General features: G+C 36.3%; 1 protein-coding gene across 5 annotated transcripts in view; it reads right to left on the bottom strand.

The window, feature by feature from the left end:
• Positions 1-26778, bottom strand: part of PDE1A (phosphodiesterase 1A) — a 296807-nt gene that overhangs the window by 33699 nt on the left and 236330 nt on the right. For all 5 annotated transcript variants that reach the window (XM_028509582.2, XM_028509580.2, XM_028509581.2 and 2 more), the window contains 6 exons: positions 25523-25639; positions 24527-24667; positions 16647-16747; positions 11008-11133; positions 6207-6308; positions 5979-6099 (listed from right to left, as the gene is read on the bottom strand). In XM_028509582.2, coding sequence (XP_028365383.1) covers positions 5979-6099; positions 6207-6308; positions 11008-11133; positions 16647-16747; positions 24527-24667; positions 25523-25639 — 708 coding nt within the window. The remainder of the gene's footprint in view (positions 1-5978; positions 6100-6206; positions 6309-11007; positions 11134-16646; positions 16748-24526; positions 24668-25522; positions 25640-26778) is intronic.

Raw genomic sequence — 26778 nt, 5'->3', positions numbered from 1 at the left:
TTTCTTCTCTGGAAGCCCATGGCAACGTCCTAATCACTGCTTTTATGCTTTCCTAGCAGCGTGAAGTGCTCTGATGGCTGTCAACAAGCTGTCGAATCCAGGGACTTAATGGCACATTTGTTTTCTCTTCTTGCACTGTTCTCTGAAGTCAAACAGTTTCTACAGTTTTGAAGACATGCAGAAGGCAGGAAAAAGTAAAGTAGAAAATCTCAAGAAAGCTTTTTGCACTGAAACCTGAACTTTAATTCCAGAAGTGACACCACCAACAAACGTTAAGCCTTTGGCCACAGGCTTGGGGGCCACGTAAGGTCAAACTTGCATCTGCCCTCAAATACAAAGTTCTGCATTTTTATAGGGGAATTGAACTGAGATTTAAAAGGAGGGGCAGATGCGATAGTTTGGTCTTCATTGAACAACTTATTTAAGGAACATAGGTCACCTAATTACCTTTCTGCCTTCCTCCTGAAAAAGGCCCTTCTAAATTCTAAGAAAGTCACCAAAACTGTTTAAACGTTTAATGATTATTATAGCTAACATTCATTTTCAGCAGAATTTATAGGATTTAATTACATTTTTGTGAGTGTTATAGTATACAGAGCATTATTATGCCTTGTATAATTGATATTTACATATTTATTCTTCTTGAAACTATAAGCTTTGATTTTTTTTTAGAAAAGATGTGGGTTTTTTTTTAAGATTTTATTTATTTATTTTTTAGAGAGGGAAGTGAGGCAGAAAGAGAGAGAAAAACATCAATGTGTGGTTGCTGGGGGTCGTGGCCCGCAACCCAGGCATGTGCCCTGACTGGGAATTGAACCTGCGATGTCCTGGTTCGCAGCCCATGCTCAATCCACTGAGCTATGCCAGCCAGGGCAAGCTTTGATTTTAAATTTTAAGTTATTATCTTGGCTCATAGCTTCAGTTCTTTACATTTAGGAAAATATTTTGGTTGTATCTCTAAATTTGTGATACTAGATCCTTAGCTGAGACTATACTAACTAAACTACATTTTTATAACTATGGGAAATACAGTTTATTTTTAAATAACACACTTTATGCTATTTCTAGCAATGTTAAAGAAAACAAAGGGGGCTAACTGTATACAATCTAGGATAAAACAATTATTTTGACCTTCCCTTCTCAATAACTTGCATTTCCAGCTTTTTTGTTTCTCCTTGGCTGAAAAGGTATTGCCTATTGGTAAATGTAGGTTTTATATGTGTTTTTATTATTTTCTCATGTTTCACAAAGCAACTGTATGAAAAAGGGAAAACTTCACATAGTTATTGGGTTTAGTATGAAGTATGAACAAATTTTAATGGCAGTGACTATTTTTTTAAAGATTTTATTTACTTATTTTTAGAGAGGAAAGGGAGGGAGAAAAAGAGAGAGAGAGAGAACATCAATGTGCAGTCGCTGGAGGCCATGGCCTGTAACCCAGGCATGTGCCCTGACTGGGAGTCGAACCTGCGATACTTTGGTTCGCAGCCTGCACTCCATCCACTGAGCTACGCCAGCCAGGAGTGACTATTTTTTAAGTTTAATTTTATTAACTTCTTGTTATCTTGCCAGCCTACTATGTCTGTTCAAGAAGAGTCTGAGAAGTAAAAACCTGTCTTCCTTTACTGATGGTTCTCTCAGTAAGGTCAGCCACTGCTGAAATGAACAGAGCATCTTCCAAATGCTCCCACTCCAGTCAGAGGGCAGGAGTGGCAGTGCTGACCTGCATGGACACTCAGAGAGGACATTAACTGCATTGATGATGGCACAGGTGTGCTGTGAAAAATGCCTTGGAGACAAGGACATGCTGTGTCTTCTTTACCATCAGCTGCTTACTCAAGAGTCAAAAGTAAGAGTTTCTCAAGACTGCAGATTCTAATACAATTCTGAACTCTCCTCGTACACTTCGCTGTGGCTTGAGAAAGTCTACCCGAAGTTGTTACACCAAGGGGTAACACTGATGGGACTTTAAAGGGTGATACAAACAGCTTGGTCTACACTGGCTTGTCTTCTAAATTGGGACTACTGTAATAGAACAATTAAAGAAAAGAAAATTTAAAAAATAAAGTAAAGAAAAAAATTGTTCATGTCTATTTAAGCCCTTTTGTTAAATGAAATAAACTTGGTAGACAAATTAATAAGAAATTGATTTAGAAGTCAACACATCCCAAATTCCTCTGGATGTTTCTGAAAAAATAATTCATACCTATGTGTATGTACACTTACACATACAGACATATGATTATGTGTGTATGTAGACACACATACACACATAAATTTTTGTTGTTGCTCTTGATTTAAAAATCACTTCTTTCTCTTACTAGCTTTTCTATTTTTGAATTAATGTCCAGTCTCTAATTTTGTTTAAAACCTACTGAATAAATTTCAAGTCTAGTGTTCTATTCCACAGAGCAAAGAAAAAAATACTTCTCTTAATCGGTTAATTTTTAAACTGTGATCGTGTGGGGAATGTGTTTTTTAAATTATAGCCAGACCTTCAAAATTTGGCTTTAAGTAAGTATTTACTTATTTAAATACTTACTTAACTTACTTAAATACTTTACTTACTTAAATGATATTTTGTATAAAATAACAAAATATCAATGGCTGTCTAACACTTTGCCTGGAAAAATATAAAGCTTAAAGTAGATTGAGAGAAGTAACAAATAATACCAATTTCTCATATTTGTTATCATGTCTGTAAGACCTCTTACATCTGTTCTATCATTTTGTTCCTCACAACCATTCTGGGTGGAGGCAGAGTGGAATTAATACCACCTTGTCAGTAAGAAGGTGAGGACTCATGTTTGCTCTGCTGGAAAGATGGAAAGCTATGGCTTAGACTTGGGTTTTCTAAAGCTAAGTCCAATTATCTCTTACTTTAGAATTATCAGGCTTCTTATGCTTGTTCAATACACATAAAATACTTTCTTTAATAAGAAACACAAAATGTTTACATTTATACTGCAGCTGAGGGCAGTGATGAGTTCGGGAAGCCTTGTCTGATTTGCCTCAGATCGACTAGCACAGACAGTAGATCACACAACACCATATTTCGACTTTTAGCACATTCCAAAGACATGAAGAAATATAAATTCAAATTTCTTTATAAAAGTGCTATTTTGACTGTCTGAGATAAAAACCCCAGTCACTGGACTACGTGGTGAGAAGGGATCTCTCAGCACTGTGGGTTCTACAAAGTGAGAGTTTCTTTCACAAGCGGTGATTGGAGGGTGGGCAAGAATAACAAAAAGCATGGAAGAACTATTGCAGTCCTGCCAATGTCTAGGACCTCTGCATAGATACACAGATCCAGTTCTATAGCTTATGCCAAATACACTCAGAGCAAAGCACACACTAGGGAGCTTCAGATTCATTGCTGTATCTACCTCCAAAGGGCTAAAATACATGATGTGGCTAAGAATACGCAAGGGTACTGAGAGACTCATTAGTTACCTGAATGCACAAAAGTGTTTTACCTGTGGGAGTCAAGGGCATATCTTAGCAAAAGCCTCATAAACTTGTTTTGCTTGTAAAACATGTTTGTTGGCAGTAGAAACTCATTCATTTTGACCTTTAACTCCACATTCTCTTGTTTTGCTATATACACTTCCGAAGGGGATTTGAATGTCATTTACTTTTAAAAATCCAGAGACAAAGAGCTATGAGATTTCAGCATTAAAAACTAAAATCCTTGTGGACTAATAAAATACACAAATTAAAGTAAAGGTACCTCTGAATGTTTGCAGTATCTTAAAATTTGTTCCTAGTATAACATCCCTGCTATTCCCTTTTATAATTGATCATTCTTGAGCTAAAATAATTTTGTCTTTAATTAGCCAATTCAGATGACACTTTTGTGAAAATAACTTCCCCCATGCTTCCTAACCCGCATCTTTCCCTTCTTAATTTTGTTTAGTTTTACCTACTTTGTACCATGCAATTGTCATATAAATATTCATTTTCCTAGCTCTAAAAAAACACTAAAATCTTAAATCAATTTATTATGATCTGAGAGGATTTTTGTAGTTGAAGAAAAGAGGCAATGCTAGCAGAGATAGTTTGATTTTCTAACAGCCCATAGTAACATATACACTTTCCTCTCCTTAGGGCGATATGTATATTGTCATATATGTTAAAGACATAGAAGCAAAGACTGTCATTTCTGAACACTTTGGGGATATACACATATCTATCATTGCTCACCAAGAGTCCTGTCAAAACAATACAAAACAAAACAAAAACCTAATACCTCCTTCCTCTAAGTAACACAATCTAAAAAATGTAGATCACAAAACCAAGCATGATGTTATACCTATTTTAAGACTTGACCTTTTTGTGTTGGATATATTTTAAACATTAATATTCAGATAGCTGAGTCACTGTTTACTAAACCCTGAGAATGACAAAGGAGCTAAGCAGACTTATGGAACAACTTCTTTCTACCCTGAAATTTAGATGTCAAAAATCACTGCATGCTGGAAGCTTCATTATTGGTATCTGTCATCTTTCTAGAAAATTCAAGAACAAGATGAAGTTCAAAAACATCTGCACTCAATTCCATTGAATTCATTACTCTCATGATTCTGTCAATTATTCTTTGACTGGCTTGAAATCAATAAAAGACAGGAATAATACAAGTCATGCCATTATTTGGAGATCTATCCGTAATTTTCAAGAGTCTCTGGGATCAATAGACATTTTTTTAACACAGTGATTTTTTAGAGTTCTTTAAGGCATTAATGAAGTACTTATTCTGACATATTGTTTTCTAAGTCAAGGAAACATTTATGTTCAAATCTTACCTATATTAATTATAAGCACATTTGTATAAAAAACATTCAGTTTAGATATAAATAATTTTCATTCTACACCCCACATAGAGTTCCCTTAATGTCTTCCAGTGAATCCCAGTCCACACAGGCACCCATTGTTTGGACTTCAATCAGCATAGATTAATTTTGCCAGTTTTTTAACTTTATACAAATGGAATCATACGGTACGGATTTTTTTGATATTTATTGTGTTTATATTTAGTCCAGTTTTTGCTGTACGATATTCCACCATATGACTATACCATGATTTATTTGTCCATTTCTATCCTTGATGTGCATTTGGCCTGTTTCTAATATGGGTTATCATACCTACTACTGTTGCAACTACTCCAAACCAGACGCTTGGTGGGCATAAGCACTATGTTATCTGGGTTATGCACCGATGGATGAACATGCTTGGTCATAGGGGTTGGTAAGCTGAACTTTCGTAGGTGCTAAACAGTAGTTTTGCAGATGGGCTGTAATGAGTTATACTCCCATTAGCAATGCCTGACCCTTGCAGCTGTTCCAAGTAATACTTAATATTGTCAGTCCCTTTAGTTCTAACCGTGCTAGTGAGGATGCAGTGTATCTCATTGTGGTTTTAATTTACAATTCTTTGATAAGTAATGATAGTGATCATACTTGAATATACTTACTATCCACTTGTGTATTTTGTGACTTATCTGATCAAATTGGGCTGTTTTTCTTTTGATTATTGATTGTAGATGTTCTTTGTACATTCAGGGAACAAGCTCTTGGACAGCTATTGGCAGTACAAATAATGTTCTCTAGCTCTATGACTTGCTTTTCTTAATGGTATTTTTATAAGAGCAGAAGTTTTAAATTTTGCTTTTGGCCACTTCACCATTTTTTAATATGTTTTGCTTCATGTGTTTCTACTCTAGCATTTACCTCTTAATAGCAGAAAACAACTCTAATTCTCTGTCTTCCTTCTTTCCTGTCAATATCTGAGATTCAATATCTGGACTCTTGGTAACACATGTATTGTACCATGTAGGGTTTTAAAATACATTTATCTGAAGGATTAATACATTTTGCCTGAAGTCCAAGAATACATTATAGCCATTCTGTACAGACATATATACGTCAACACACACAGCCACTATTTCCAAAAACATTTGCAGAGTGTGAAAGATGCACCTGTCGGAAAAACTCCTCCATCAAGGCCATGGTCCACCGGTGGTGCAGCTGCCAGCATTTGGCTGGGTGGCTGATGTCCGCTGCGTGAAGAATCAGAGACATGGTTTTGGCCCTGTCAATCCTGTAAAACCAGGGACATGCACAAATCATCAGAACAAAGTAAGCAGTTACAGTTCTCTCTGAGTCTAAACCCATGGAACTCTAATGTCACAAAAGAAAATAACCTACCCTTCAGGCTGCTGCAAATTGTTTCGTATATTTTTAATTTGCTGGAAGTGACCAGACATGTCTGTAGACAAAACCATTTCAACCACTAGGTTCCGAAGATCCCTGCGGAGTCATCAAAAGAAAAAGGGTTTATTTAGCCCTTTAATGTTCTGAAGAGGAGCACTTCCTGAAACACTACTGATTACATTTTATTTTTCTTAATAGGTATGAACACAGAAGAAGCTACTTTTTAAATATAAAAGCACTTTTAAAAGTTTACATCATTTTCCCTTTTAACATTAAGGATTTAGGAAGTTGCCTGGAGAGCCATCTGTGGACGAGGCTCTTGGACATCTCCCCTTAAAGAACTGGATGCTTTCTCCTCCCCCACCTGAGATCATCCCCCACCCACAAATCCTAAACACCATGCTTCTGCCTGAAAGGATCCTGACCAGTTAAAAAAAAAAACTATTACAAACTCAGTAGGTGCTGTTAACAAAATCCATAATATTTAATGTTGCAGTAGGCAGTTAGTTAGTTATTAATGAAAGTGAAGGGAGCCAGACACCAGATTAAGCCAGATTAACTAGAAAAGGACAGTTTCACAGTCAACCTGGACATCAGAGTAGGCAGGAAAGATGTTTTTCAGTCACTTTAGGGAGCAACTGGCACCATTCCGCTGGATTAACTGGGGCAGGGAGGAAAATGGGAAAGGAAATTCCTTTCACTAAGCATGTGAGCCGTAGGAACTGAATGACAGGGCAGAACTATGAGGCATGTGCATGCAGTAGGAGCCAAAATGGTAACCATAACAGAGAGGAGTGTAGCCTGGGGAAATTTGGGGAAAGATCAGATAGGATGAGGGAAGAAAACCCCAGAAGATCCAGTAAAGGACCTGGATAGGAGAAGGTACCGGCACAAGCTGGGAAAAGCTAGGAAAGAGGTTGAACAGTTTGAAAGAAGGCCTAAACTTTTCTGAAACCAAGAAAATAAATGGAGACAGCAAGGACCTTGAAGCAATCACAATTATAGCCTGCCCACTCTCCAACAGCACACTATCACATTTCACTCTAATAAAACTTGCCACAGTCTTTTAAAATCCTCCCACACAGTGTCCCTGAAATTCCTTTCCTGCAACACCACAGAACAATCCTATTTCCTGACCGTGCTGGGGAGACCTGCCTCTGTCCCAGGCTGCCAGAGTCCAGGTCCTCCTCCCGTGACATTTATACAGCATGTATTGAGTCCAGCAGTGTTCTGGGCACTTTTTAATCTTTGTAAAGACATTTAATTTCTGTAACAGCACTGTTACAGGGGTATTATTATTTACTACCACAGAAGATTGAGTCCTTTGCTCAGTCACACAGGTAGTACAGAGCAGAGATAAGATCCACACCAAGAGTTCCACTCCCAAAGCTGATGCTGGGAGCACTGCCCTGAGCCAACCTTCCACCTTAGAACCCCAGAAAACTAAGATGCTAATGTAAGCAGGGGTTTTCAGCTTCAGCTTTCGAGACCCTGACCCTACATGTCATAAGCAGAGCTATCAGTACTACTGAAATATTAGCCGAGACACTGTAAATATGGGGGCCACATCACAAACCCATACGTGAATGCCTCATTCTCACACTGAGTGCAAAGTAGGCTGCCCTAGCTAGCTTGCATCTTCCTCTATTCACGGCTTGCTCAGTACAGAGAGTTAAAATACAGGGGGAGGCAAAAGTAGGTTTACAGTTGTAAATATGTGAAACACAGGATTTATTCCTGTATTATTACTTGTTACTTATTGTGATATTTTACATATAAGCAACTGTACTCATAAACATACTTTTGCCCCACCCTGTAGTCACCCATATGGGAAACCATATTTTATTTTAATTGTGTGGTATGACCTGTAGAGTAAGTTACCTGAAGATGGTATAATCGAACTACTTGTTTTTAAAAACAATTTCATATGGAGGCTGTTGTTGAAAATTATGGGTGCTCAATTCAGTTGTAGTTTTCAATAGGAGCCATGCTAGTTAGAATACCTTTGGCTAAATATTAAGTGAAGGCAAATTATTAAAGATAATAAAGTCATTCTAAATTACATTTTTTCCTCTAAAATTCTGAAGAGACCCATACTACAATAGTAACTAACCCAACATATTTACTTTAACTAAGGAAAAACGAGACTGAAGTTTTATAAAGTCTGTAAATCTAATAAAAACATTGTATTTTGTAGATAACTGATCAGTAAATGCTAGGTATTATCAGTAATCTGCTAAAATATGTCAATAAACTAGACAAAATAGTGCACAAGGGAAATGTTGCTTTATTTATGAAATATTGTTGCCAATAGTTTAATATTGTTGCAATTGTGGTTATGAAAGGTATTTTAAGAAATAAATAGATAGACAAGTAGAAAACATACAAGTCCTTTAAAACCTATCCATATTTTAATTCTTGGTAAAATGTTAGGTTTAAACTAGCAAAATTATAGCTTTGTGGAAACTGTTGGATCTGTTAAATTCTACAGTATTATAATATGTAATAGTAATTGTAGAAAACAATAATATAAAAATATTCAATTAGGATGACTGAGAAGTTACTTTATGGAAATTTACAAAAATACAGGAATAAATTATTAGAATAAAATATTAAAGATGTTAAAGAATAGTGTGTAATAAAAACAGAATCAACTTTGAGGAGGAAAAGGTTTAATTCAAAGGAATAGTAATAAAACTAATATAAATGTTAACTCTATGAAATGAAAATCACTGTTGAAGAAATAAATACTCTAAATGTAAATAGTCAAATCAATCTTTCAGACCTTAGGAAATACCTCTAAATTTGTCTCCCTGCTTCTACCTTTGCACTTCTACTATCCAGTGGTTGCTTTTAAATCTTCTTACCATTAGACCCTGGCCTTCCTAGGCTGGAAGCCCTCCTGGGCTATTGTTTCCTGCAGAATAAAATAGCCTGAACTGGGTTCCCAAAACAAGATGTCTCCTCCCTTCCCACCTCCCCGTCCTCTCCCCCTCCCCCAGCCACACACACACACTCTCCATCTTACAGTTGTTTTCAGGTTGCGAAAGTAGCCTTGAAAGTCCAAGCCATCAGTATTTGGAAAAAGTAACCATGGGAAATTAGGGCTGTTTTAAACCATAAATTAACTTTTCTTTAATAATCGATCAATTTATTTGTTTAAAGGCAATTCTTGATCACAGGTAATTTTTTTTCCTTTGAACATTTCTTTGTGCCTTGATTTAAAGATTAAAAATAAACTCTTGGGTATTTTGCATTTGAATGGGAAGCTTTTCTACCTATTAACTGACTTTTAACAAGAAAGGATTTCCTTCCTTCCTTCCTTCCTTCCTTCTTTCCTTCCTTCCTTCCTTCTTTCCATATATGTAGTTCCCATAGACTATTAGGGATCTACTAACACTCAAAAATTTCTACGTTTATCTGAAATACATATTGAACTGGATGTCCTTTATTTTTATTTGCTAAATCTGGCAACCCTATAGTCAAATGAAGGGGATATGATAACAAAGCCATTAGGAAGAAAGGAGATAAAGTTCCCCTGAGTTCAAGGTGTATCTTGTTATTTCCCCTACCCAGCAACAACTATCTCCATTCCATGCAATTTTTCTTTTAAGGAGACAGATGTTTTGGGGAAACATGTAAAATTCACTTTTGTACTTGGATCATTTTGGTATATTTGTAATATTTTTCTTCATATAGTGAATTATTTGTTTTTTAAAAAAGCTAACCACATAGAGAAAAGTAATATATGAAGGAATTATTATGACAGTTATGTAGGATCACATATTGGTAGAATTGAGGACAGTTACAGACCATATAGTATAAACTATGTATCTTAAAGTATTTGTTTCATGGTGTGTCATCTTATGGATTGGTGATGATGCCTGTAGCTGTTGAATTGGTCTGGAAATAATTCAACTCCATCTAACAGAGCTTAGCTCCTGAACAAAGACTTCTAGGAACTTATCTCCTCAGAGTCATCCAGTCAAGGGGAGTTAAGTTTGTAGTATTGCTACCCGTATAGCTGTCTAGATATTAATAAAGAAGCAAAGGGAATTAGACATTGTGTTTAATAAACTGAGGAGCATAAGCCTGTTTGCTTAGCCAAGAAGCTACAGCTTCACACCCCAGGGGATCACAGCATTTCTCCACAAAGAGAGTTAACACTCCTCCCTTCCCCCTCTGGTACCAGATTGGCAGGGGCTGTTGGGGGAGGTGCTTGACCATAGAGACCTGTCAATTTAGAAGGTAGACCCATTACAAGGCAACAAAAGCTTGGGATGTTGATCAGTTATTCTGAAAAACCTCCTGGTTATAACCCCAGGGGAATAAAGAAGCTCTTGCATGCTCTCTCTCAGTCAGTGACCTGCACTTACCCGTTCATTCCTGCATTCTCTCTCACAGCCAGGAACATACACACACAATCATGTAGGCCAGCAGCAGACACACGGGCTCCTAACAACTAAGCCTTAATATAAAACAGGAACTCTGGAACTGGCCTTTGTTTTGGCCTTGCTGAAGACAAGGTTGGACTTTTTCCATGGTGGGATAGACAGTGATAGGACATCAGAAACCCAAGGAGCCCCTTCTATTTCCACCTGAGTAAACCTTGCCACAAGACTGCACCTCCCCTACAGGTCCCTGGAATGCTTTCCCTGGGATCCCGTGGAAGAGCATGATTTCCACTCACAACAGTATGTGTAAGGGATTAACTTTCATCTGTTTTCTTCACCTTGTCACACGATTTAACTTTTTCCTGAAATTAAATTTCCTCTAGGTTTCCCTTTAAACTCACCTCCAGTCATCTTTGGATAAATTTATCATGACATTCATTTCTTCTTCTTGCATAAGTCGGTAAGCTGCACTCACATGGTGATTTTCAAGGACAGATCGATCATTATACAAAATGGCAACATCTGACCTAAGAATTAAAAAGAAAACGCCTAGTAGAGGATTTCTTTACACTTCATTAGTGCCTAATAACACACTTGAGTCACAGTACATCTCGTCAGTAAAAACCCTATAATCAAACTCCTAAATTTATAGAAATACCTGTTTTCCTTTTTTTAACAATATGACTTTTTTTTAATTCACTTTATTTTTAGAGCACTTTTAGATCCACAACAAAATGGAGTAGAAGGTACAGAGATCTGCCGTATACTCCTTTGTCCCACATATGCACAGCCTCACCTGCTATCAGCACTCCCCACCAGAGTGGCGCGTTACAATTGATGAGTCTACACGTGTTTGTCACCTGGAGTCCGTAGTTGACTTTAGGGTTCACTCTTGGTGTTGTATATTCTATGGGCATGTACAAATGTATGATGACATGTATCCATCATTATAATACCATATAGAGTATTTTCACTACCCCAGAAATTCTCCATGATTTGCCAATTCACCCTTCCCACCTCCTTAACCCCTGGCTATCACTGATCCTTTTACTGTCTCTGTAATTTTGCCTTTCCACAATGCCACATAGTGGAATCATAGAGCATGTAGCCTTTTCATATTGCTTCATTCATTTAGTAATATGGATTTCAGTTTCCTCTATGTATTACCATCGCTTCATAGCTCAATTTTTTTTAGTACCAAATAATGTTTCATTATCTGTATGTATCATAGTTTATTTATTCATTCACTTACTGAAAGATATCTTGGTTGCTTTCAAGTTTTGGCAATTACGAATAAAGCTGTTATAAATATGTGTGCATGATTTTTGTGGACACAAGTATTCAAATCCTTTGGGTAAATGCAAAGCAATGTGATTGTTGGGTCATATGGTAGGTGTATGTTTAGTTTTATTAAAAAACATCAAACTGTCTCCCACTAGGGCTGTACCCTTTTGCATCCCCCCGGCAGTGTACAAGTTTCTGCTGCTCTGTATCCTGGCCCACACTGCCTGTCATCAGTGTTCTGGATGTCAGTGAGTCTAACAGGTGCATTACAGTGTCTCATCATGATTTTAGTTTGCATTCCACTGAGGATAAAAGTGGCGTGGAGCTTCTTTTCATATGTTCTTTGTCTCGTCTGTGTATCTTCTTTGGTTAGGTGTCCATTAAGACCCATTTTTAAAAATCAGAATGTCTTCTTATTCAACTTTGTGTTTTAAGAGTTCCTTGTATTTTCTGAATAGTAGTCCATTATCAAAAGTACCTTTTGTGAGGCAAACCTGGCAAGTACTACGCTAGAGAAACCACTTGGAAGTATCTTTTGTAAAATACATTTGTAAGTATTTTCTCTCAGTCTGGTTTGTCTTCTAATTTTGATACTGTCTTTGACATGTGAATAGCATAGGTTTTTAATTTTAAGGAAGTCCAGTTTACCATTTTTTTTCATGAATTGTGCCTTTTTTATTTAAATAGTCTGTCAAATCTAAGATCATGTAGATTTTCCCTATTATCTTCTAGGCATTTTTAGTTTTATGTTTTACATTTAAGTTGATGATCCATTTTGAGTTTATTTTTATGGAGAGGTATAAGATCTGCATTTAGATTCTTCTTCTTCTTCTTCTTCTTCTTCTTCTTCTTCTTCTTTTTGCATGCGGATATCCTGTTGTTACAGCACCATTAGTTGAGAGACTCTCTATGTTCCATTGTGTTTGCCTTTGCTCCTTTGTCAAAGATCAGTTGTGTATTTAGGTGACTTGTTTCTGGGTTCTCTATTCTGTTCCACTAACCTATTTGTCTATTCTTTGGCTAATGTCACATTGTATTAATTACTATAGCTTTATTGTAAGTTTTAAAGTTGGACAGTGTTAATTTTTCAACTTTCTTCTTTCCCTTCAATGCTGTGTTGACAATTCTGGGTCTTTTGCTTCTCATATAAACTTGAAATCTGCTTATGAAACCCACAAACTAACTTACTAGGAGTTTGGGATTTCACTAAAGCTATAAATCAACTTGAGGACTGACATGTGGACAATACTGAGTCTTCCTGTCTATGAGCATCTACCACTTTCCCCAACCTTAGGCTCCTCTTACTTTTCCTTCCTCCTGGTAGACTCATACTCTGTCAGCACTAAAATTGCCTCATTAAAACTTAGTGTTTTAGGTTTTTCAGTGGGTAGAGTCTCTGTTATCACCTATTACTGACCCTATCACTGAATGTTTACCAAAGAATTGGCAAGAACAAATAAAATAAAGAACTAAAGGAACTGGGCTCCTATTTGAGATAAACCATGCTTTATTATTACTCCAATATATGGGAAATGACCTATAGAATAATCTACCTTCTCTTTTGTTTTTAGAATTTCATAAAAGTAAGTCAACATGTACTTAGCTAATTGTGCATACCTTCAAAATACACTTTCTTTTAACAATTTCAGCTATGGCCTAAAAATTACTTAGCCAATAATCAAAGCTCAGTGCAAAGAAAAGTGAACTAGCAAAGCTTACACACAATCCTTATTTAAGAGTGGATTAAATAGATATTGCCCCAGTATCTCCAGAAGTGTCCCGGGATCATGGGAAAAGCTGTAATTTGCAAATCAAATATCATGTGCATGGCCTCACATGTAGTCATGGCAGTTTTGCCAGGGTTGTTAAAATACGTGGCTGCACATGGCACTGTTTCTGCCTTTCACCAGCAAGAAAGTAATGCATTAAAATTTAATTGTAGCAAAGTATGTACAATTTTGTCTCATAAATTGAACAGGGTATTGAGAATACAACATAGTTTTACTGTTTGTGATGGTCTTTGCTAAAAAAAGAACAAGACTCTAAGCAACATCCAGTATCCATGGTAACATGTAGCTCAGCATTTTCTTTTTACAAGAAATTTATTATTCTCATTTATTTATATTTGTAAGGATTTCATGACTTATAATGTCTATATTAAACTTAAAACTAGCCTAGCACTCTGTTTTAAATCATTTTTCAATCACTTTGTATTATCCAGTGAGCACGTTTCCATATTCAGAAAGCACTCTAAATCCAATTAACAGTGACTAATATAAAATGCAGTAGAATCATTGATATCAGTGACATAAAAACCTATTTCTTCTTAGACAAAATGTGAAGGTGATGGTGAGTGTTTTAGAAAACATCTTTTTTGTTGCATTTGTGGTCACTATAACATTTTGTTTGTAGAATTTTCAAGTTCTTATAAAATTAACCCATTAAATAACTGATCTTAGTAGAAAATTTATAAGAAAAAAGTAAAATACTAGGAATTCACCCCTTTTCCACAGTTTCTTAATGTAAAAATAGGGGAAACTGTTTTCTTCCTCCTTCTCTTTCTCTCTCTTCTTTTTCCCATCTCCATGTCCTTCTCTGTAGTTCAAGGTTCAAGTGAACTGAGACTCTTCATTTAGTTGTCAGTCAACAGTAAAAGAAGAAAGCTGGAACCTGTAACACCACTGCCAGAAGCGTGTAACACCAGTCCATTGCCTTCACTCTTAACAGTAGAAAGATCAAGAAGTATTCGTCAGTGGCAGATCACTTGCTCCCTTCTCCAACTTCCAAAATTATTGTTCTCTGCAGGACCCGGCTCAGTAATGAGCTGTCTTTAATTAAAATCCCACTCATTATGGTTTGGGGGATGCAGAAGAGCCTTTGATAAGCAGCACTATCTTCATGGGTTACCTTTCCTTTGATGTTCCCCTCAAACAAAAACAAAACAATTCTTTGTACTCTGCAAACATTCCCTGTGCCAGCTTCAGGGTTTCCCTCTCCCCTTCATGCTCTTTCAGTCTGGGGGACTCTGAAAATAAACAGAACACCTTCCCCAATATTTCATTGTTTGAGTTTCACCGCTTGAGATCTTTGTATTTTCTTCTAAGACTTTGAGGTTAGACCAGGTGATCCATAATGTGAATATCAGCCACTTTAGAGTCCCTTGAAGCTCTAAAATGTTGAATATTTTATAAAAAGTTTGCACACTCTTCACATCAAAAGAGCAACTTCCTATAACTGGAAAATCAGTTGTTAGAAATTGCTATTAAAAAACAAATGAACACACCACATAAAACCTGCACATGAACGTTTATATCAGCTTTTCTCATAAGTGCAAAGATTTGGAAGCAATCAAGATATCCTTCAATAGGTAAATAAATAAATAAACTCTGGTACATCCAGAAAATGAAATATTATTCAGCAATGAAAATAAATAAGCTGTCAAGCCATAAAAAGACATATAGGAGCCTTAATCACATATTACAAAGTGAAAGAAGCCAGTAGGAAAGGGCTTTATAGTGTATGGTTTCAACTATATGACATTTTAAAAAAGGCAAAACTACAGAGACATTAACAAGACCAGTAGTTGCTATGAGTAAAAGGGGAGGGAAAGAGGAAAGAATTAAAAGGTGAATGAAACAAGGGGGCATTTAGGGCAGTGAAATGGTTGTGTGTATTACCGTAATGATGGATGCATGGCATTATACATTTGTAAAACCCTTACAATGTATAACACAAGAAGTAAACCCTAATGTAAACTGTGGACTTTAGTTACTAGTGATGCATCAACAATGGTTCATTGATTGTATAAACGTACACAGTGCAAGATGTTAACGACAGAGGAAACTGTGGGGTGTGGGGAAGGAGCCTATGGGCACTCTGTGCTCCTTGTTCAATTTTTCTGTAAACCTAAATCTGCTCTATGAAATAAATTCTACTAATTAAAACATGAACAAATAAAAAATAACTAGGTTTAGTAATCCCTCAACAAAAATAGAGAGTTTTATAGTGGTTCCAGAAGGACATCAGTCTTTCAACTTACATCTCCATCTTAAGCATATCTGACTAGTGGAAGACAGAAATTTCAGGATCCAACGCATATAAAGGGATCATGATAGGTCCGCAACCAAATTCTGCCTCCCAGGAAGGGAGACCTCTGGGCAGCCAAAAAATTTCAGAGCACCTTCCTGTTATAGACTGATTTGCCTTCCCTGAAAATTTACATATTGAAGTTCTAATACTTTATCACCCAGTACTTTAGAGATGACGTATTTGGAGATAAGCATCACCATTATTTAAAAAATTGCATTTTCCAATTATTTTAAATTTAACACTTCACGTTCACCTGGAAATATACTTTTTAAAATTTTTTTCAGAAGTGCAATATTATCATGTATTTTCAAATGCATAATGATACCACACTAGTGCCTTTGACAATAAATCACAAGATTTGTCTCAATAACTAAATATCTGTCTTGTGTGAGAGTTCAAAATGTAAATTCTGGGCATACATAAATTATATTACACATCTTTATGTTCTTTAGATTGCTACGTATGCCACAAAATATATACAAAATTCTTGATGAATAATAGCTGATTGACAGGAGTGTTTAGAGCTTAAGGAATTTGGCTAAAACTTATTAAACCTATTATTATTAGACATCTTCATTATTATTTTTAAGTCCTCTTAAAGTAAGTAGTATGCAGAAAATACATGTCAAATTCTGACTTAGAAGAGTGAAGGCTGTACACAGCTGACCTGGTCTGAATGTGGAAGTTGTTGGTGGTCCCGGTGTGCTCGTAGTCGTGGATGGCGGCCGCAAAGACCAGCGCTAGAATTTCCAGTTCCGTGAGCCAGTGCTGGAGAAGTAAAGCAAGAGTCCACCATGTTTAGAAAGCAGAGGTTATGTTGTGTTTTGGCAAAAAATGGCTTTCAGTGCACCCAGTGTGATTAATCACCTAGAACTGTTTTGTTGATTTTAAACACATTTTCCTCCCTATTCCACCTCCATCGATTGTGCACAATAATGACTGCTTCACGACGCCAATGGTTGTTTCATGTCCTGTAAGTTCACAATCCAGACATTGTAATTTTCCTCCCTAATTGAAAAATAAGTTATTTCCTATGATTTAAATGTGAACCCTGACTGGATTTTGAATTCATAGCCTTACCAGTTGGGATTCTCATGAAGTTAATCACAGATAAGTGAATGTTAACATACAGCTTGTACACCAGCAAAATGTCTTTTAGCTCAATTTTTGTAGAAGACTTTACTATGAGAAAATTTTCCATCTAAGAGTTGAAAATATTTACTTTATTTATTAGAGGAACTGAACTTAGTTTTTATATTTAAATAAGGATTTAGAAGAGTTTCCAAGCATTTACCAAATTTGCTTTTTATAACACATACATTCTAAGCTGTGCAATTAAACTTAATAACAATGAAAAAAATAAAGGCTTTCACATAACACGCAGATAACCTGCTTCATATACATTGACCTTTTTGTTATCAATTGTATGGTTTAGCAAAATTCTACTACTTTTATAAGTTCATTTAGATAATTCAATAGTTTATCACTCACATTTGCATAGCACTTTTAATGCACTGTCCAATATAACCACATGCAACTATCTAATTAAAAATAAATAAAATTAAGTAAAATTAAGTTGTCTTTAATAGTCATAGTAGCCACATTTCAACTACTCAATAGCCACATGTGACAAGTGGTTCCCATGTAGAGCAGTACAGATACAAAGCATTTTTATCATCATAGAAAGTCCTGTTGGACACCACTGCAATGAGGTGGCAGGAATGGAGAATCCAAAATGACATGAATCTTGCTCTTAGTGGTCTTATTCCATATACTTGAAATAATTAAAGACTTTGCAGAAAGCAACAAAAATATATATAACAAACTGTATGAATACTTCATAAAAGGTCACAAAATAAAGGTGCAATGGAAGGATAGATGGAATGTCTGTGGTGTGGAAATGGATCTTAGAATTAAGATGGACAATGATTAGCAGCTAAATGTCAGGCTGGGAATGGAGAGATTTTAAATAGAAAGATGAAATGTGCAATGTCACTATAGAAGTCTATATGAAAATTGAATTGCCAGTAGTACAGTTGTGTTGGAGAGTCAGTGACATAAGATTGAAAATTGTGCAGAGCCTTGGAAAAAGTTGATAGACTGCCTTGATTAGAGGGGATGAATTTGAATTTTGTATAAAAGGTAGGAGGGAGCCCTTGGAGGTCCATGAGGAGGTGACAAGTGTTGTGTCTTATAGTTGTCAGAGGCATGCTCTTACTAATCTTAGCTCCTTTCACTTAAGCTATTATGGCATTTGGCATATAATAGAAACTTAATATTTCTCTGTTGAATTGAGGTATGCCAGTCTTGTATTAGGAGGAAGTAGTAAGGAGTAGTGGGTGAAGATGCAAATTAGACAATTCTGGTTTAAAATCTTTGTTAGTCCTTAGGTAAATAAGCTACTTTATATCTCATCCACAGTTTCCATGAAAATAGAATCAGTGATCATTCCCCCATGGCTTTTAAAACTTTACAGTTAATGTATGTTCTGTGCCTATTGCAAGACTTGTTATATAGTAAAATACAGAATAAATGGCATTTTACTAAACTTATTATCTTAATTACACTGTTTAAGTCATCAATCTGGAAAATAATAGTGAGCTAACATCTTTAGTGATTGCAATTCAAGAATAAATGCCTCACAGGTGGCTGACTGAGAAACAAAATATTCCAACCAAAGGGGATTGATATAACTAGCCATTCTGTGTTTACAGGTGCATTTTATCATGAGTCATTAAAAGGAAGAAAATGACCTTATTAAAGGCTTGTATTACAGGCTAAACTGGGACTGAAACTCCAATGTCCCCAGTGAGACTGTGGAATTAAGCACCATAAAATGAATAGCCCTTGAAATTAAACCACATTTTGTACTCCCAGAAACCCATTCTTTTATTAAAGGAAATTGTTTTTAGAAAAAAATATTACACATTTTCTTAAGCATTTCTTATTGGTTATCCTTAATATCTATAGATTTAACTGTGAGTTTTGAAAAAAGTGACATTTAATATTTACTATAATATAGACTATGAAGCTGAAATTATAAAATAAATAAATAGAAAATCAGAAATGTATATTAATTATAGATTATCTCATTAGTATTTAAAATTATCTTCCCAGCTGTCAAACTGTGTTCCCACTTTTGGTCTCATTAATCTCTGCCTCTCATAAACAGTATTTCCTCCATGAATGCCCTTATTTATTGTCACACTATATGCCACACTATTAGTTCTAATAATAAAGTTTACATTATAAAATTATTTGGGAAGAAAGAAACATTGAGCTTTAACATTTAATTAAAAATACATCTATTCTGTATTAGTGAAAGTAGAATTTTGAGCTTATTTTTAGCTTCTTAGTTGCCAACTCGTTTTATGCTGGTGTCAAATGAGAATTCTAGCTCAGAAATGGATGCTTAAATTCATGGATTTGGTAAATGATTCATGAGAACAAGCCAAGAATATGTAGTTGAATCATACCACTCTTGCCAACCAGAATGGTGGTCAGTACCTCCTAGGTTCTTCTGATTTCAGGTGATGACAAAGGGTTCAAATGATGGGTAATAAGCAATACAACACTGTACTTCATCTACACTGCAGGTTGCATTTTGCCTAGAGAAATGCTCAGGTGGCCTTACTCTAAAATGGGAAGCCCTCAAATTATGTTATAGGGAACTATGGGTGCCATTAATAGCATGTGTGATGGCAACAGACGGGAAAGGAAAAGAGCTAACTTAGCTGAAAGTTTTAATTAGAAACTTAGAAAGTTTTAATGGTATCACTTAATTTTTATGACCATCCTATATACCATTTACTAGGTAAGCATATTTATCCCTGTTCAGCAGATAAGAAAGCTAAATCCTAAAGAAGTAAATCAATCTGCCAAAGGTCACCTAGTTCTCAGGTGGCAGAGCAGTGATTCAAAACAAAATCTTTAGGATTCCAAAGTTTCTGCTCCTTCCACAGATTGCAATATTTCTCTACAGGTGACAACAAGGTTCATTACTCAAGGAAGGCAATATGCTGAAAACATTCTTCTAAAGTTTCAAAAGCAGGATTTCTAGACAATTTAACTGGATATATTGATGAGTAAAAGTTGATAGAGCGTTCAGATGTTATAAGGCTATTGTCATAGCTGAATTATGCAGTGTGTGTGTGTGTGTGTGTGTGTGTGTGTGTGTAAAAGAGAGAGAGAGAAAGTATATGTCTAGGGCTGGGATAATTTCAGTACAGAAAATCACATTGACCTATTAATTCCTGGTGTGTCCAAAAGACCATAATTAACAACTCTTTTATCCTGAATTATAGGGCTGGACACTATTTTTTTTTCTCTGTGCCTTTGAGCAGGCTGAGATAGTGTGCTGTAACTTTCCTAGTATAGAAAGCAAGTATATTATAATAATATTAATACTTAACACATATAATTTAATATATAAAAAATAATTTTACTAATATCAGCATGTGTGCTAATAACATATTTCAGGAATGAGGTTAGGTGCTTTACATATATGATATCATTGCCTTCTCATTGCCAGACTACAAGGTGTTTGGTATTAATCACATTTTAGTGACAAGGGAAACCAAGTGGAGGCTGAACGAGCTAGGAAGTAGTGAAGCAAGGATTCAAACCTATGTATGATTGCTTTGGAAGCCTATACTCTTTCCATTCTCGCAATATTGTGTGCGAAGCCATTTATAAGAACAAAATTTCCGCATAGTTTGTAGAATAGAGACACAATGGCAAGTTTTCTATAGCTTGATAGGAGAAAAATTGAGTCATTTCAGTGTGTGGGAGGCTATTTCTGGCTATAGCAAGTCGACTACAAATTCCAAAGGAAATAGGGTTTAAGTCATCTCTTTTTCTTCTACTCAGTGTCACTGAGAACACAATGCCAGGAGCCGGAAAGGCAAGTGTTCCCTTGTCAAGGTCCCAATGATTTCCCATTCAGAGAGACATCTGGAGGTGGTTTGGGAGCACACCGGGAAGCACTCACTCTAGCAAATGGACTAAGCTGCCCACACCACTGTCGCTGTGGCACAGGGTTGCAAATTAATTAAGAGACAAGAGAGGGCAGGAGACAGAGGGTGTCCTAGCACCATTCCTCTGCATTGCTGACTCCCAGGCCTCAGGGTGTCTGATGACATTAACAAACTGAAGGACAATAGCTTCATCACAATCCCTTTTAGGCATGTCCTCTGAATAGTTTGTGAGTGACAGCTGCATTAGTCACCTGACAGTGTTGGGCTGCCACTGGAGTACTCCATAAATGTCACACTGATAAGACCATTCTGAAACAGCGGGACATCAGCTAAACACTAAAGTAAGTGACATTTTAGAATGCTGTTTTGTTGTAAGGAACACTTTCATATATATGAAAATTAATACTCATCTACCACCACTTTTTTCAGCTATACAAAAGTATTTTTTTAAATAACTTTCCAAATACCTGCAAGCTGGCAGTATGACCTAGTTTTGACAAAGTAGTCAGTAAATTTGTAAATTTACTCAGCCTTTTCTTTTACCATCCATCATGACATTTCTCATTGCTCCCTTCAATTTGAATGTATTTTAAACTACATAAATTTAGTTTATTTATTTGGTTTAAATAACACTGAGGGGGACAACATGAGTCTCCCACCAGACTATTTTTTTCATAATGGCCAAAGTCAGGGATAAGCAAAGAGCCCACTGACACTTTTTTGCTAAATGATAGTGAAATCATAAACAAATTTCCAAACCAAACTTGCTGAAGGAGAGTAAAATTATATTTATAACTAGTTAGTCACTGTCCCCTCAGAAAGGGACTGCATAATCTTTGTTAATAACTTCAATTTTCTAGGAGTCACATGAGCCTGCAAGCTTGGGCCGAATTGCCTTAGTGTTCCAGAGAAGTCGGCATGGCTTGTTATAACCTGGAATGAATCTTCCTTGCAAGCTGTGGGTAAATTCACATTGTACATATGGATTTCTCTACTTACCCACTCAGATAACATCTTCAGTGTCAAAATATGACACTTTTATTTAGCTCCCTTTACACTTGTGACCAAAAAAAAATGTACATAAGTAAAAACATACCTATAAAATTCTGGCCACTCCCCCCAGCTGAAATGACAGATATCTTATCATTATACTTCACAATTTAAGCAGATTTGTTAAAATATCAAAGTACGCATTACTTTTCTATTCTATTTTGTTCTGAGGAAACTTAATCAGTTCAGTTTCCATTAAAGAGTAAATCTTAAATATTTCATTTTTCAGTTAACTTTCTCAAAGCCAAAGAATTCAGAAAAAAGGAAATGCCAAATATTCAATGTGTATACCACCTCACTACCAGATTCAAGACCAAGGCCTTAGACAGGAAAGAGTAAGCAGCTCTAACCAGGAAGATGTCCGAGAAACTTTTGCAAGTGTAGTAGCATCTGCAGCTGTCACAGGACACTTTGTTTATCACATTAAATGCCATGAAAATCAAACCAAGTGAAGGCAAATAGTTCAAGAACAGCTGTGACAATGAAGTTCTTTCAACAAAAAGAGCTTTAAGAAAATTTCCGTGTGTGAGTGTGTCTGTGCGTGTGCACATGTACACTTGCCAGAAAGAGAAACAGGTATAAAGAAGGTTACATTTACTACAGTGAAAAAACTTATACTTTTTAAAGTTATATCTTTGAATGTTTGAGTTTCTACCTATTATTGGTAACCTTTATTTCCTCCTTTTAAGTGTCACATAAAAACCCTGGAATGAATGGTGAACAAACTCAACCAAGGACCAAGTCCAGCTACGGCTACACTTGTTCCAGCCCAATGGGCGCATTGACACCTTCGTTCAGTGGTGCTTGCCTATATGACTCAAAACAGGAAGACTCAAGGTATGAGGTTAACAGCACATATAGTTCAGCCTTCTAGAAAGTCCCAAGAGGCTCATGCCACTGCATCAATGAAGGTTTTTGAGATTTCTCCCTCCCTCTAAACAGGACTGAACTCCAAATCAGGTTCTATTACTTTGCAATCTTGTAAAAAAAAAAAAAGGTGTATTTCTATTGAATTGGTGTTTGAATGCCAAGAAAATTTTTTATTAAAAGCCCAGCTGAACTCCCAGCCGTCAACCCCTGTCAGATGCCAGCTGTGTGAGTAAAACGTCATGGCTGTCTTGCCTAACGATGTCCTCAGCTGGGTTCAGCCACAGGCACCAGTGATTGAATCACAAGACAGACCCCAAGTGAGAACCTTCTAGTTGGGGCCCTTCTAACCAAGACCCTTGAGAGATATTAATAAGTTACTGTTTTAAGCCACTAAGTTTTAGAATGGTTTGTTATGGAGCAAAGATAACTGAAGCATGGGGCAGGAGTGGGGTCAGGTCTGAGCTTAAGTCTCTGATGGAGCTGCACCATTTTGGAGGCAAAGAAAGATGGAGAAAAAGATAATTTCTTTAGCCATCACAAGACTCTACTGGATGAATCATAGAAAATATGTAGAAAATAACACACTATAGTTTTTGAGGGAAAAATAAATAATCATGAAAATTTTCTGTATATAATAAACTTGGTGAATTATGTACCTGTTATAAATTTTCAAGATCTTCAGGGCAACCTACTGTGTGTGGCTCTAGGGGCTTTGCTTGGCGCCAGGTTAGAAACAGTCTCTGCTTCAGAAAAATGAGTGTTAAGGATCTCTGGGCCCCCAAAGAGTACTAGTTACATAGATGTGAGTACCAGAAACGCCTGCTACTTAAAAGAACGTGACTTCTGAATTCTAAACAGGTAGGCAACACATAGATGGGGTTTGGTGGAACATTCTCTTTACATATAGTTTATGACTCTCCTTCAGCCTAGGTTGGTTGACCGATGAGGACTCAAGAAGGTACTAAGATTTGTGGGTCTCCTATGGCTTACACCCCTTTGAGCTCACCTCAGTTTGGAACCTTCAGAAGAGCTGCTTCTCTCTTCACCTCCTGGGAGTCTGCCCAAATTCTGAGACATTACAGAAATTCCAGGCAGTCTCATGGTTCCTATCATCTATTCTTTATTGTCCTAAGATTTGCCTTGCTGAATTATTTATTTGCTAATTCACTGATTCATTCGGATTCAAAGAAGAGGAAGGAGAATTTGGAAAAATTCACATAATACTTTTAGGATTTGATTGTGGCTAGCAATGTATGTAAAAGAGAAAAGGCTGCTGAGGTCAGCTGGGAAGAATGTGATAATTTGAGAGGAGACCACTGTAACTAACTTTTCCTCCAAACACTTTTTCTCTAGGTCACTTATTTTTTTCTTGGTTGATTGCTATGAGAAAAGGAATTTACAAACAAAAATGTTCTACAGTCCAAATTTTGGAAAACTTACAATATATTTTCATTTGCCTCTGGGTATCTTTTTCTTTCACTGAGTTAAAAATATCTTTTGAAAAATGTATGTTATGGCTAACCCATTAACCCTCAAAAATCCAAAAGATTATTACTTATAATACTTCTATGGGCATTAAAGAGATAATAAGAACTTAGGGGAATAGAATTTGATGTTCCAAACTAATAAACTTCAGTAAAGCTTTTCTTACCATGATACCTGTATGGAGCATTATGTAATGCACAGTTTGAGTGACATCGGCTGCGTGGATCAGATTGTGATAAGGATTTTTGTACTTGCTGTAACCAACTTCCAAAGCTTCTGCAAAGGCAATTAGGCAAGAAACGGGAATCTGCAGAAAGTAATAATTATGATTATATTTTACCAAAAGAGTAGCTCCAAATCAACACAAACACAATGGTTTTTGGGAGGGGACACAGTGAGTCAGATGTGGGCAGTAGTTTCTTGAATTACAATGCGGACTGTTCTGAAAAACCACTTCATCAACCTGTTAGTGTTCCATCCTGAGAAGGATTATAACCCCCAAGTGTTTAGCTAAGGTAGATGAAATAACAGTCTTACCCATAATTTAAATATTTATATCATCCAGAGTCAAATCAAAAGGCTAGTTCTTAAAAGGGTAAAATTTTCCAGTTAGAATTGGTGAAGTCTAGTTTTTCTATTTGTAATACAAAGCATTAAAATAAATGACCTCTCAGTACCTTTCAGCTCTAAAAATACCGTGAGTCCACAGGTAATGATGAAAGGTACAGCTGCAGAGCGCTCAGAAAAGTGGATGGAGTCTGTTGTTTAAATGGCTCTCCATGAAGTTAATTAGAAACCCTTCCATTTTAGCTGAAGAAACACTGCCAATACAGGTTCATTCTGTGTCTCGGGAACACAGAAGATCATATTTCTTTAAAACATAGCTTTCAATGTCTATCTGACTATTCTGTAACTCAGGGGCATGTTGGTATCTCATGAGAATTAGGTTATGATGGTTCGTGATATCCAAGTGGATGCATAGTTATGCCAGGGAGTTGAGAAGGATGGTTTTAGCATGTGATACACTCATCCATCTAGTTCTGTGACCTGTCAACTAGCAACATTATAAAATGTATTGATTAATGACTTGATGTTCTGCATTTTCATTGTAATTCAGATAACAAATTCTGAGAGCATTTCACTTTTATTTCATATTTCTGACCTTGAAACGGTTGATAAGATCATATCTGGTGAACAGTTCATAAATCATAAACTTCAAGCTATGTTCTCCACTTGCTTCATTTAAGGCAAATACATCAAAAGACCATTTATCCACTTCCTGTAGAAAAAAAGGGGAAACACTTTAGGCAGCAAATTCATATAGTTTTGTTTCTTTCTATGAAAAATTCTTGGCAAGATGAGGCATTCTACATCCAGCAGGCCAAATTTCCATTCGGCACATTAGAGTCCTCAGGGTCTGCTATGACAGGGCCACTTCGTGTGTGCGGGTCCCCAGCAGTGAGGGCCTAAGGCCTGCTGTAGGGCTTAGATCTTCCCCCTAATCCCAAGGTTATCAAATGATGTAATAAACCTGATAACACTTTAATACTTCCTAAGTCTCTTTCCAAATTTTTGCCCCAAATTATTTCCCCAGAGTTGGCCTCACTTTAAGGTAGAAATGCAGGTTATATAGGAGATGTTAATTGAAGGATAAAAGGAAAACAGCCCATATTTCTCTTTCCCACCCATCCACATGGCTTGAAATTCCACCATAGGAGTTAGTAATTTGGTTTAAATTTCCGATATTTTTATACCTTCTTTTAAAATGCAAATATCCTAGAAAAAGTATATATGACTTTTATACTCATTCTAGCCTTGGCTGATTCATTTATACTTTCCTGCAGGGAAAGATGGTAAGATAAAGGAAATGAGTCTTTTGATTGAGGAGGAGATTTTGGTATATCCCTACGGAAGTAGTCAGGCCTGTAGGAAACTGGTACTCTGGGAGAGCGCCCTTTGCTACTGCATGATTTTGCTGAAGGAAATTACAGGACATCCGACTCTTGCAGAAGAGCCAGTCCACAAAATGGACTTGTAGCAAGTGATACCAGTCCCAGTACATCCTTAGGGAGCTTTTAACGTAAAATTTGAGCTCCAACACTAAACTCACTGAAGTTAAGAAAAAAAAACCTAAAGAAATACAGCAGAGTCAGTTCTAACTGATTATCAAAAACTATTAGCAAAGAAGGTCAGATTACATACATACACTGCAGGTTTAACACTGAACCGTAAGTGGACAACCTTGAAGCTGTGCACTAAGTCTGAATTTGAGCAGGCAATGTTTAGAGCTTCACTCATGTAACACATGTGTGTGGAGGCCGATGATGCTGTAACATGCTGAAACTAAACAGAAAACCTGAGAAAAAGCATTCAACAGTCTCTTTTACAAATATTTATTTTGAAAAATAGTAAGAATAT

The sequence above is a fragment of the Phyllostomus discolor genome, chromosome 4, assembly GCF_004126475.2.
Source record: "Phyllostomus discolor isolate MPI-MPIP mPhyDis1 chromosome 4, mPhyDis1.pri.v3, whole genome shotgun sequence".
Taxonomy (NCBI): Eukaryota; Metazoa; Chordata; class Mammalia; order Chiroptera; family Phyllostomidae; genus Phyllostomus; species Phyllostomus discolor.
The sequence above is the reverse complement of the archived record's forward strand: the minus strand, read 5'-3'. Positions and strand labels throughout refer to the sequence as shown.